Source organism: Papio anubis, chromosome 4 (genome assembly GCF_008728515.1).
Source record: "Papio anubis isolate 15944 chromosome 4, Panubis1.0, whole genome shotgun sequence".
NCBI classification, from domain to species: domain Eukaryota; kingdom Metazoa; phylum Chordata; class Mammalia; order Primates; family Cercopithecidae; genus Papio; species Papio anubis.
This window is the reverse complement of record NC_044979.1, coordinates 113,337,369-113,351,344: the sequence shown is the minus strand read 5'-3', so window position 1 is coordinate 113,351,344 and position 13,976 is coordinate 113,337,369. Positions and strand designations below refer to the sequence as shown.

General features: G+C 42.2%; 1 protein-coding gene across 11 annotated transcripts in view; it reads right to left on the bottom strand.

Moving 5' to 3' along the window:
* HECW1 (HECT, C2 and WW domain containing E3 ubiquitin protein ligase 1) overlaps positions 1-13,976 on the bottom strand; it is a 456,185-nt gene that overhangs the window by 46,076 nt on the left and 396,133 nt on the right. For all 11 annotated transcript variants that reach the window (XM_021935841.2, XM_021935849.2, XM_021935847.2 and 8 more), the window contains 3 exons: positions 12,179-12,299; positions 11,304-11,417; positions 10,358-10,510 (listed from right to left, as the gene is read on the bottom strand). In XM_021935841.2, the coding sequence (XP_021791533.1) occupies positions 10,358-10,510; positions 11,304-11,417; positions 12,179-12,299 (388 nt within the window). The remainder of the gene's footprint in view (positions 1-10,357; positions 10,511-11,303; positions 11,418-12,178; positions 12,300-13,976) is intronic.

Below are 13,976 nucleotides of genomic sequence, written 5' to 3'. Positions count from 1 at the left end.
GTGGGGAATTAGTAAAGAGGTCTGTGCTGAGTAAAGGGGGGAGAAATGGCAAAGAGAGATAAAGAAGGGAAGAGACCGGGGGTAGGGTGAGCATAGTCGTACCATGTACATGAGGCATTTACAATATGCCAGGAGCTCACGTGTAGAACAGTTTGGAGAATCCAGCATCAAGTCCTTAGGTGCTAAGAATTGTGCATTGATGAATGCATATCTAAGATATTTGTTTTCCACTAATAATTAAGCTAAGACATTTATACCAAATGGCATCTTGGCTGTAAGAGATTTATTTATTTTTTACACACAGATGTAATTTTTATATAGATTTTGGCTTCTTCTGGCTTGGCTGGCTGGCTCCTGTCACCTTGGCTCATCTCCTGTGACACATATTGATAATCTAAAATGTGCCCTTCCATTTTTAAAATCTGAATCACATAATCACATACTAATATATTTATATTTATGTATCTCTAGCTACATACACACAGGGTTGGGGTTACTATTTTTCAATTTTTGAATTGCATTCTTCATGCTTTTCTGCTTTTCTTCTGTCAACAATATCTTGAGGAAATCTCTCTCCATCACCGGAAGGTTCTAATTCAGTCTTTTTTATGCTCCATATGACTGTGCAGTGTGGATCTGCTGTAATACATGTAACCATTCCCCTGCCGATGGACATTTGCATTGCTTCTAGGTTTGTGTCTTTAAGAACACTGCTGAAATAAACACACCAGTGTGTTTTGTGCAGCAGTCCAGCATAGCTTTTAAAAGTCTGCACTCAGCCAGCCGCGGTGGCTCACGCCTGTCATCCCAGCACTTTGGGAGGTCGAGGCGGGCCAATCATAAGGTCAGGAGTTTGAGACCAACCTGGCCAAAATAGTGAAACTCCGTCTCTACTAAAAATACAAAAACTAGCCGGGTGTGGTAGCGGGCACCTGTAGTCCCAGCTACTCAGGAGGCCGAGGCAGAAGAATCGCTTGAACCCGGGAGGTGGAGGTTGCAGTGAGCCAAGATTGCGCCATTGCACTCCAGCCTGGTGACAGAGCAAGATTCTGTCCCCCGCCGCAAAAAAAAAAAGAAATTCTGCACTCTAGAGTTAGACTGCATGTGATTGCTCCTCACCTCTGCCACTTACTAGCTCTTATACTGGGCAAGTTTAAGCCTCTATGGGTATCAGTTTCCCATTTGTAAAATAGAGGATTGTAACAGGTTGTGTAATTCATGTAGAGCCTTTGCAAAAATACCTGGCCCATAATAAGGGCTCAATAAATATTACCTGTTGTTATAAAAGTACTGGATATTAGTGCTTTTATTTCTATGAGATAACTTTATGGGCTAAAGGGTATCTGGGTTTTTAAAATTTTAGTTTATATTGTGGGTTGGATTCCCCCCTAAAAGGCTGTAAAATTGCTTCATGCCTGTTTCTACCAACAATGTATGAAAGCATCCTTTTACTCATGTCCCCTCCAAAGATGAATAACTCTTTAATTTTTGGCAATTTGATCGTTATAAAATGATATCTCATTGTTACCTTAGTTTTCATTTCCTTCACCATTGGAAAAGTTCAGATTTTTTAATGGGTTTATCAATCATTTGAATTTGTTCTTCTCTGAACAGCTTATTCTTATTCTTTGCCAATTCTCCCAGGGTTGTATCTCCTCTTTTTTTCAAGTTGTAAGAGCTCTTTGAAATGTGTATTACAGATTTTTCAACCTCTGATTTTCTTGAGTTACAAAGATTAATTTTCAAGATCAAAGTTTGTCTTTTGACCTTGTTTATGGTATTTTTGTCATAAAAGTATTTTAATTTTTATATATTCAAATACATCTTTCTTTTTTTTTTTGGAGACAGAGTCTCACTCTGTTGCCCAGGCTGGGGTGCAGTGGCGCGATCCCGGCCCACTGCAACCTTTGCCACCTGGGTTCAAGCAATTCTCCTGCCTCAGCCTCCCAAGTAGCTGGGATTACAGGCATGTGTCACTAGGCCTGGTTAATTTTTGTATTTTTTAGTAGAGATGGGGTTTCACCATGTTGGCCAGGATGGTCTCAAACTCCTGACCTCAAGTGATCCACCCGCCTCGGCCTCCTAAAGTACTGGGATTACAGGCATGAGTCACTGTGCCCTGCCTTTCTTTTCTTTTATAGATTCTAGTTGTTGATTAAAAAGATTGATTGTCTCTAAAAAGGTCTCTACCACTCAAGGTTTCTTGAGTTCATTTTATGTTCTCAATAATTTTTATGTTCTAGCATATGCATAAATTCACGTAGATTTTCCTGAAGAAATTTCATTCCTTTTTTTCACGTGTTTTCAAAGTTGAGAGGAATTGAACATAATTTTCTTTTGGTTGCATACCCAGTTACAGTATGGGCATCGTTAACTAAATAGTTCATTCTTTTCCTACTGAAAGTTTCTCACATGTTCTAAAGAAAGCTGGGTTCAGACATAGGACAGGCAGAGTCCCAACCAATCCCACTCATTCTATGGTGACTTCTCATCTAATTTTTGCTCCACATCTTGTTTGAGAATTGATAGGGAGGCTACTGAGATTCAGCCAGAGATGGGGTCAGCAAAGCTCTTGTAGGTGTTCATGAAAGAACCCAGGAACTGTTGTTAGGGGTAGGGCTGGGGCTGGGGCTTACCTGATCTTAAACTCAGATCAAAAGTCCACACTGAGCTCTCCTGTCAGGAGGGCCCTGGGAGGTTGAAGGGCCATGAGACACCCAGTGGGATCTCATAATGTTGTGGTTTCTACCTACTAATTCAAGACTCTGCAGATGTAGCAAAGGATATTTAAAGTGTGTTATCCAGGACTTCTTAAGTTCCATAAAACTCTACAATTACACTTAATACCCACTTACCCACTTGGCCAAACTCTAAACATGCACAAAAGAGCTTCCCTCCTCCCCCACTTCCCCTTGCTAAAGACCTGAAAACAGAAGATTTTTACCACCCAGGGAGTATCTGCTTGGGAAGGGAGAGAGGTCGGGGCTGGGGCAGAAGGAGGCAGGGGAGTCTGTTTATTCTGCACTTAGCAAAGGGCCTTGGGATCCTCTTGGAAATTTCAGTTTGAGAGGTGGTAGAATGTCTGTGACACCTGTAAGGTTAGATTCGTCACCACCACAGACATAAAGGAGGACACAGACATTTTGGTGGCTGCAGAGAAACTGATTAACAGCCTCAAATCTGAAATCTGGCTCTGAAAATCCTTCTCACACTGACAATTATGTAAAGAGTGACTCATAACGTAGTCATTTCTTAAAATGATACATGTTAGCACAGGCATAGGCCACATAACCACGTTTCAGTTAATGACAGACCACACATACAGCAGTGGTCTCAAAAGATTATAATGGAGCTGCCCTACACAGGTGTGCCATTTCTTATCTTCTATACAAAAATTTTACTGTACCTTTTCTATGTTTAGCTATGTTGAGATATACAAATACTTGCTATTGTGTTACAGTTGCCTAAGGTATTCAATATAGCAACATGTTGTGCAGGTTTGTTGCCCAGGAGCAATAGGCTATACCATAGAGCATAGGTGTGCGGTAGGCTCTGCCATCTAGGTTTGTGTAATTCCACTCTATGATGTTCACACAATGATAAAATTGCTTAGTGATGCATGTCTCAGAAATCTCCCTCTCGTTAACTGACACATGACTGTACTTAAGACAAACAAAATGTGTCTGAGGCTCTGGTATTCTTCCTAGAAATAGAGAAGGAACTCACCTATTTCAATCGTTCAGACTTAGGGCATCTTAGATTTGCTCCGGGAAAAGTGACATTCAGAATAATTGGGACAGAAAGAATTTCCAGTGGTGATTTCAGAGAGAATAGTTGGTAGGAGCTTAAATGACACTCAACAATGAGTGAAAAGCCCCAAATTTATTTTTTTTTACTGTTTTTATTTATTTTATTTTAGTTCAAATATTCTGAACTAAAAATTGAAATGGGATAAAAATTCTCATTAACCAAGAAGTTTTACCTGAGAAGCATTCCATCCATCCATCCTTCCATTCAACCATCCATCTATCTGTCCAGCTTCCCTTCTTCCCTCCCTCCTTTCTTTTTTTCCTTCCTTCCTTCCACATATATTTACTGAGTGCCAAGTTTGTGACTAGGAAAGCTACAGGCAAGACTCTGGTCTCACTGGGCTTACATTTTCGGGAAGAAATGACAACAAATTATAAACATATTAATACTTTATACAGTGATAAATTCAGTCAATATATTAAAGTAAGATGTTAAGTTGGAAAATTATAAATGGATGCACTATTTTAAATTGAGTGCTCAGGAAAGACCCTTAGAGAAGGGAATGTTTGAACTTAAATGTGAATCTTTCCTATATAAACATAATAGTTTGAAACTATATGCAAACTATATGGAAACTATATGCATTCATGTTTCCAAAGTTCCTTGTACCTCCTTATTACAATATGATGTGATAAATACTATAATAGAGGTACACACAGCGGTGGTCACACTGTATTTTAATTTGACCAATTATATATCTGACTTTGCCTTTGAATGGGGGCTAGATCCTGATGCTAAAGCCATGATACCTGGGTTCCTATTCCTGCCTGGTCCTCAACTATGGCCTTGTTTATGTCTGTGCCTCATTTTCCCTCATCTGTAAAAGTAGGATAACTCAGTATCTCGGTTATAATATTGTTATAACAACATTACATCTGGGTTATAATATTGTTAGACAGTGGCTGCTATATTTAGCAGGTTCTCAATGGATCCTTCATTATTTAGCTTAATTATTAAATTCTGTATCCTTAAAGATATAAAATCAGGATACAATAAATATGAAAAGGATAAAAAAGTAGCATATGAGTGCCTCATCAATATGCAAATGACATCATCATAATCGAAGAATGAAGATATGAAATTTGGAATAGGCCAGGCACATTGGCTCATGCCTGTAATCCCAGCACTTTGGGAGGCCGAGGAAGGTGGATCACCTGAAGTCAGGAGTTCGAGACCAGCCTGGCTAACATGGTGAAACCCTGTCTCTACTAAAAATACAAAAATTAGCTGGGCGTGGTGGCATGTGCCTGTAATCCCAGCTACTTGGGAGGCTGAGGGAGGAGACTCGTTGAACCCAGGAGGTGGAGGTTGCAGTGAGCCGAGATTTTGCCATTGCACTCAGTCTGGGGGACAAGAGCGAAACTCCATCTTAAAAAAAAAAGAAATTTGGAATAGTATTCATTGACTTCTGTCATCAAAGACACATACAACAGACACACACTGTTCTGTAAATTGTAAGATTTCTGGTAGATGGGTTGAATGTCCTGAAATGTATAGGCTCTTGTGGTAATTTTCCATTCCCTGCTCTCCTGTCCTCCACTAATTTCTCATCTTTTTCTGCCCTGCTCTGTGACCTAGGGACTGGCCACTGTGGGTTGCAGTATCTGGACAGCCTCTGTCCTCTGGTTTATGGTTGAGTTTGGCCATTGGGACTGGAGAGTGGGAGAAGAGTGTTGATTGAGAGGGTTATTTCCCAGCTTTGACCTGCTGTGGCCAGGTCTGGCTGGGGCTGTGTCCATGAGTGACCAGTGTCCATGGGTGGTCCCTTATAGGCTCCAGCTTTGAAAGAGCTCTTCTGATTCTATCTCCTCTCTCTCCTTGGCCTGAATATTATCACTGCTGACTTTGACAGGGTCCTTTCAGTTTGGAAGTCAGTTGTACAAATCAGTAATGAAACAGCAATTGCAGAAAGTCTCTTTAGGCCAAAGGCAACATGACAAAACAAAACAAAAAACAAAAAACAAAAAACCTGACCAAAAACAAAAAAACAAAAAAACAAAACCCACAGACAGTTTTTTTTTTTCCAGCTTATTCAACATGTGTAACACAGAATTTTCACTAGATTTATTCATATTGGTATGTCTCAACACTGGACTAGAAAGAAAGGAACTGGGTGGAATCATGATGCCCTGCTAGGGCTTTTGATTAAGCTGGCTCTATTCCAAGGGATACAAAGCCCACACACAGGAAGCAGGAAGCCCAGAATGTCAAGTACCTACTCTCAAAGGGGAGCTTTCAGAGGACGGACACAGTGTCAGGGGTTTCTCCATTGATGTCTTCGGGCAGTGCCTCACCCGGAAGTGGTCGCTGCAGGAGCACGTGCAGTGTGAGAAGGAGGAGGCCTTCCTTCAGTAACAAGCAGCATTCACGCATCGTGGAGAGCAGATTCCCAGAGTGTAAAGCTCTTAAGGGACATGTGCATTTATTGCTGACTTTTTAAAACCACAGACAATACAGAAAAGTGTGAACTTTGAGCAATTAATCGCACATGGCAGGAAGGAGCACTCTATTAATCTTAACCCTGGTAGAAGGAAGAGACTGGTGTGACTTGTGGAATAATATTCATTTATGCACCCAGTGGTCGGGGAGCTGTTCTGAACACCTCAAAGTGCCAGGCATTGTGCTAGAGTAAAATAAGACAAAAGTGTCTCTGCTCTGATAGAGCTTATTTTTTAGAGGGAACTCAGAAAATGTGTAAGAGGATGGGACCCAGAAGAAGGTCAGCAAAGGATAAAGAAGCAGAATAACAACAACAAAAAAAGATAAAATTGACCACTGCAAAGATGCTGCCTCTAGCCACAGCTGAGTACCATGTCAATCCTGAGTGATGTTCAATCCTTTGAAGCCTTATAATGGATTTTTGCTAGGCATTAAAAAGTATAATCATGTAAGAACAGCTGTGTTAAAACATTCATATAAACTCTACTCAGTGCATTTGGTTTCTCAGTTATTCCTCCATAGCAAGCCAATCGGTATTAAACGTGTGTATGTTAAATGGTAACAATTCTTCCAGTTAAGGGAAAACTCCAGTCCTTTCACTATTTCACTAGCCTACAAGCAACTGACTTTTAAATTCATCTAATTTTTATTAATGATTATGATAACATATAAAATTATGCTCGGTAGTACAAAATAGATCCATTTAGCTCATCAGCATTTTATACATTTATAAATTTTATAAAAGATGAATACCAATTACACAGCATTTTCTGATATGCCTTACTAGAGAATAAAATTTCTATTTTTGGAAAAAACCAACAACAACTTTTGAAGCTGACCTGTGTTTGCCATGTTTATTTCGGGTCTGTGGTTATGCTTATCTCTGATTCCAGAGTGAAGGGAGGTGGGCAGGGTGTGGGTGTCCATGAAGGCACCTCTGTCCTCCCTGCAGGTCAAATCCTGCCCTGGCTTGTCTTGTGTCTAGGGACAATGTCCTGCTTTACAAAATCAAGGCTGTGCCCATAAAAAGCCTTGTAATCTTTTGGTTTCTCCGTTTGCTCATGAGTGATGCACAGGCCCTGATGATTGTCATCCTCTTCGCAGCCTCCATGAATCTCCTGATGAACTCCCTGAGAAGGTGGAAGGAGCGCCTGACACTGACCCGAGATCAGCAGCAGCCACGCCCACCCTGTGGGCGGTTAAGAGGCAGCCAGTGGCATCAGTCGTGGGCCATCAGATTTGAGGACTCAGGATTCTGGTTTCCCGAGTGTCCTGGACCTGCCGGCTGCAGGAATGACAGCGACAGTTCTTCAGGCAGGTGCTACAGCACCCATACACTGCCAGCATTTTGTGCAAAACACCCAAAGCCACATCACCAGATCTGGGCTCTCCTAGCCTCCCTTTGCTAAAATGCTAGCCAAAGAGCTTAACGAGCCACTCAGGGGCACAAGATAGGTGAAACCTGCATGTTTTGTTTGTTAAACTATTTGCCTCATGGCACAAGATGGCTTACTGTGTGAAAATAAACAAAAGGAATAACTGCGGCATCATGGTTTTGTTAAGATATCCAAAGCTGATCAGGGCTTCCTGTTAAAATCTAAATAAGACTCTTCTTAGGTGGCTTACATTCAGTCAGCTGTGGCTCTGTGCAAAGAAAACCAGTTTCCCTTGCTCAGGAATTTGCAGCCACTGATAAGAGAGGAAAAGTGTGACTCCACCTGGAAGGTCATGATACAATCTGCTCTCTGACCCCGTGGAGGTGCAGGGGCTTGTTCTGCATGCCAGGCTGAGGACTCTCCGGACTGAGGCATTCACAGTTGAAGCTTTAAATCAGAAGGGAGTTCCCTGCCAATTTCATCACAAGTCAGCAGCATCCAAAGAGTGGCGCTGAAGAAAATCTCATCACCATGGGTTCAGTTTAGATTGCTAGTCGGCTCAGAAAACTACCTGCAATTGTGTTTCCAGGATGCATCACAAATACTCTCCACATGAATGAGACCATCAGCGGATGAAACTCAGCATGCTTAGTGCGAGGCCAAGTCCTCTAGCAAAGGACACAGCGATTAACCTGCATTTCGAGGGCAGGCACTGCCAAGCCCTCATCAGGGATCCATCCAGAGAACTTTGGTAATTCGTGCAAAATCCCTGTATCACACAATTTCCTTCCTTAATGTGATAAAGTGTAACAGAAACATCTGCAGAGCCTCTTCAGCCCTGCAATGCATGGATGAGCAGAAGGCCACAAAGCCAGGTTGATTGCAGGGACGGGGCAGCAGGCGAGGCATGGTCACTGTGGAAAGCGACAGAGGCCACTCTTAACAGGCAGTCCAGCCAAGTGGGGGCCACAGTATCTTCTCTGCTTCCCATCAGGCATTCACCTGTGGCCTTATTTTGTGGCTGCACTGAAACATGCTTGACACCAAGGTTTTCTTCAAATGTCGGCTTTCATTCATCCCACCGTGGTGCTTGTCCTTGTTGTCCTATGCCACTGTCCCCTCTTTTTGTAAGATTCACAGACTCCATTCCCCACTCCCTGACCCCCTACCTCGGACAGAATGAAATATTTTTCCCTTGTGATTGAATACAATTCTCAGGCTTATCTATGTATCTCAGGCAAACACATGTCCACATGTGTAGATGTGAATAAGTGAGCATTGAAGCTATTGTACTGTGATCGTTGGTTGGCTCATGTGTTCCTCACACTAGCCTCTTTGAGGCATGAGACCTTGCTCATTTTATGTTTGTATCCTCCCAGCACACACTATGTGCTTGATTTATAATCGTTAAATTAGCGAAGGTATTCCTGACACTACCTAGCATAGTCTTATATGGTAAGATATTTGACGAAAATATTTCTCTGTTGATTGCTGATTCCAATTCATGACCTCTAAGACACCATCTTAAATTTCATGCTCACAAACTAAGAGCTAGCTGAGGGATTGTATTAGGTATAATCTGTGTATGTGTATATTCCTGTGTTACAGGTCATAGCACTCTCTACCATCAGAATGGAGCCTGCCTGAATGTGAGCTCAGTGAGAGGCAGATTCCATTCTCGGGCCCTTCCACGGTGACTTGCCTGCTCTGCTCCATCATCCACTTATTCACAAGTTCTGGGGCGACAAAGGGCACGTTTTGTTTCATCTTGTACCAAACGCTCGATGTGCTCTCACTCACTCTACCTCAGCTCAAGAACTTCAGGGGCTGGGAGTGCATTTGGAGAGAAGGCATGTGCAATAGCTGGAAGCCTTAGCACAGGTGGGTTACACTGATGCTTTATAGCCAAACTATAGGACCTTGGGTTCTAAGGCCAGCAGGCTCAGGTGTTACCCCAGTGGCTCCCTTCAACAGCAGCATAAATAAGCCATGTCAGAAGAACCCACATTAGCCATCTCCAGGACTCCTTTCCCTCTCAACAGCAGGAGCTCCTGCAGTCAGAGCAGCGGTAATTTTCAAATCAGGCATGTGGTGATGCAGCAGGAAAGTGCTGCATCAGGTGTCCCAGCAGCGTTCTGGAGACCTCTAATACCCACATCTGCACCACAAAACTGCACAGCATTGATTGATACCAATCTTCCTACACATATCAGTAAATGGTAATAGAATGCCTCAACAGCAGACAACTCAGGAACCAAAGATATACTGGATTTTCAAGTCAGAAGAATGCTTAGAGATCATCTGACCCAATAGCCGTATCTTACAATAAGATGCGGAAGCCAGTGTCCACAGTGCTAAAGACATCGGTCCAAGGTCAAAGAATTTCAAACCCATAAATACCTCCAAGAAGCCTCCACTGGGACCTTATGATTTTAGTAACATTATCAACATTCATGACCTATGTCTACTGATCTTAGTGTCTTCTCAGTAGGCAATTATTCTTTCTCACATCGATTTGCAGTTGATACATTATCAGCATCCTTGGTAAATTCATCTTGTGTTCTGGGTGAAGACTAACAGAGTCTTCCTTCTTGGGCTGTGTCATTCACGCTCATCCCTCATAACATCTGGCCACTGCTCTAAACACAGTGGCCTTTGAGAAATGCTTCTGAATTCTGACTAAGAAAGAGGAGAACTTTCAAACACAAGAAAGTGAACATTATAGAGCTTACCACTCAAGATGGTTTTCTACAAATGCGGACATGGGGCTGATCTGCACCGTGTAAGTATCATTTGCCGAGTACTCAAAGAGTCCATAGTAAGGGTTGAAGAGCTCCTGAGACAGAAGGAAGAAGAACTCCCGCGAGGGGCCACTGTAGTCCAGGCTGCAAAGAAAGCAGAGGTCCAGGAAGCTCATTCTGTGCCCAGAGGTGAGGGGACCTGTCTGCACCCAAATTCTAGTGTGCCCTTTCAGAGTTGGGTGCTGGAGAAAGCAGAGAGCAGCCTCTGCTCTTTGGAGTGAATCTCAGTGGAAGTATCAATCCTCATCAAGAAAATGAGGATGCAGTAATTGGTTTGGAGATGTTTCTTAACCAGATGTCCATGAATAAACTCTCATGGTAGCTTTCCTTAGTGTTTTCTTTTGATCATCTAACACCTCAGAGCTAAAACACACAGCCAGCCCACTGAACACAAGGCCTTTGTCACGGGACACATAAAAGAATTTTCTGCAACAGTGAGTGTGTGCATGCATGTGTGTGTGCATGTGGGCTTGTCCTTCATGGTTGAGGTCGTTTCCCATGAAATCACTGAAATGATATGAAAAGTTTGGCATGAAGTTGTATACACACACTTTAAGAGAAAGAGGTTTTTAAATTAGATACTCAGAAGCGTACAACACCTAAAAAGGAAAGATCCAGTGCCCTGGGACTGTATTTTTGGCTTATCCTTTGACCATGTGATCTCAGCCTCTTGTGCATGTCAATAATCTTAGGTTTTTGAAGAACATGGCATTTTTTGAAGCTTGGCAATACCTGAAAAGAAGGACCTCCTGGGAGGGAATCACCTTGGGGTGAAGGCTGACAGCTACCCTGCTCCTTCCTGAGAAAAATCACCCCTGATCCTGAGGCTCTGGCCCACCCACGCTTAGGTGTCTGCATAAAACTCCTGGTGTCTCACCCCTCTTCTCCAACAAAGGTGACGTAGAGCTTGTTTCGCTGGAGCTCTTTCCGCGAATAGGCCATCACTTGATTGAAGGTTCCCTCCAACAAATGATCCCGGCGAATAATGAGCCTGAGAAGGAGAAGGGGTGGTGAGTGGTGGCCCTCAAGTCAGGATGCTGGACAGGGTTCTAAGTGAGTTGTGAGTGCCCAGGTTTAGGTTCTCACTCCCCAGCCTCTCCAACGAGAGGAAAGAGCAGGATGCAGGTTCCGTCAGTTCATCGAGGGATTATCTGAACACGCTTTTCAAAACATCAGGAGCGCAAGGAAAATGTGTACACTTCTCATGCATGCCATCATATGGAACTGCTTTTAAGATAGTTCATTTTGATCAACTCATAGGATATCGCTTAAGATTCCTGAGTTTGGGTTCAGCTTTTTAAGTTGAAAATAATAAACCCAGAAGGGAAACTATAAACAACATTTTACTTAGACTTCAATTACAAAGTTACCAAGAGTCTTTAAATTTGACTAATGAGTTAAATTTTTTCCCAAGAATAAGTGAAGGGAAATACGAGATTTTTTATTTAGTTCAAGATTCCTTGTTTTCTGAAAAGGTCTACCCTGTGATTTTCTACATGCCTTTGTCTAAAATATTCTGTTCTTTCTCATTCTCTTTCCCTCTCTTACCTTCTCTTCCTGCCTCCCTTCCAATTTCCTAATGTCCTTTCTTCTTTCCTTCCAGCTTCCCAACTTCCTTCTTCCCCCGCTTCAGACCATAACCACTACCACACCAGAGTAGCCGATCTCAAAAACAATATTACAAGGGTGTAGGGGAGAAGGGGATAGAAAAATCTATTGTCTGAATTCAGTGCTAAGCACTGGAACACTCACTTAATTTTCCCTGGACCCTGACCAAATCCTTTGGCTTCCAGTTTTCTGTAGAAATTGCGGAGCTTGGCCTCAAAGTCTCTCCGGTAGGGGGAAGGGGCTCTTGCGCTGGCTCTCTGTAAACCTGCAGAGAGAAGCACACAGAGGTCATCACTTTCTTTTTTCTTCTTTTTCTTTTTCTTCTTCTTCTCCTTTTTTTTGAGAAAGAGTCTCGCTCCGTTGCCCAGGCTGGAGTGCAGTGGTGTGATCTCGGCTCACCGCAACCTCCACCTCCTGGGTTCAAGTGATTCGCCTACTTCAGCCTCCTGAGTAGCTGGGATTATAGGTGTGTGCCACCACACCTTGCTGATATTTTTTGTGTTCTTAGTAGAGACAGGGTTTCACCATGTTGATCAGGCTGGTCTCAAACTCCTGACCTCAGGTGATTCACCCGCCTTGGCCTCCCAAAGTACTGGGATTACAGGCGTGCACTACCACGCCCAGCTAATTGTTGTTAATTTTTGTATTTTTAGTAGAGATGAGCTTTCACTACGTTGGCCAGGCTGGTCTGGAACTCCTGACCTCAAGTGATTCGCCTGCCTAGGCCTCCCAAAGTGTTGGGATTACAGGCATGAGGTCATCACTTTCTGTGGAAGAACAAATATGCAAAGTGACAGTAGAGCGAGAGCCCAACAGAGGCACATTCTGGCATCTCCATATTTTTCTTCTCCAAGAAGTCCCTTGATTTCCATCACTCTCTCAGTGGCTTTTATAATAAATAGAAATAATATACTAAAGTATAAAAATAATATACTAAATTCATTTATGAGTTCTAATGAGAATAAATATTTATGTCTTCCTCTCTAATTCTTTCAAGTTATACTTCTCTTAAAAGGACCTGGATGAGCATTTTTCTTGGCTTTAATTGTACTTGCATAATCTAAAATAATTAACATAAACTGAACTAAACTTTCCTTGTAAGTTCCTACAAGAAGTGATTGAAACTATAATGAGGTAAGTAGGACTTTAGTATATGTGTCCGTCATGCTCCTGTATTGATATTGATGCTCAAATAAACATACCTGTACACAAAGGCTCAGAGCATTTAGGAGTTTATATTAGATTAGAGTTTATATTAGATGACCTTGCATCATAAAAGTGAAGTTTACAATAATAATAATTCGCTAACTCTATATAGGTGAGAACTTTTGTCTCATTTAGAGTGCTTTGTAAATACTTTACTATATATACCTTTTAATTAAAAAAAGAATGGAAAATTAATATTCTTACCCGAGTTTTAAAGGTCGTCAGAATCAAGGCTTGCCCATTCAATAACCATTTATTAGTTACTTACTATATTCCAGGTACTAAGCTTACAATTTAGAGAAGACTGATGCTGGTAAACTCTCAGAAATGAGTATATAATACAAGTTACAATGATTGTTATCCAGGAAGGAAAGAAACCCAGTTCGTTGAGATCACAGAATCTGCTGTGATCTCATCTGCTGCTTGCCCAAGAGTGCCTGATTGCAGAATGGGGGCAAAGCAGACAGGAAGGTTCATCTAGGGATGAAACTCTGCCAGAGGGTGCAAACAAAACGGAGAGGGCCAGGGGAGTTCAGGCTAAGTCTGGGAAGGCATCTCTGGGGACAATCTGAAGAATAAATAGGCACAAATTAGATTGCATGGGTCAAGAAAAGCTTTGCTTTAACTGAGAGAGAAGATGAGCTGGGAGAAGAAGAGCACTCCAGGTGGAAGATCAGCATGTGCAAAGGTCCTGTGGCAAAATGGAAAGTGGTACTCCAGTTTGTCTGGAGCACAG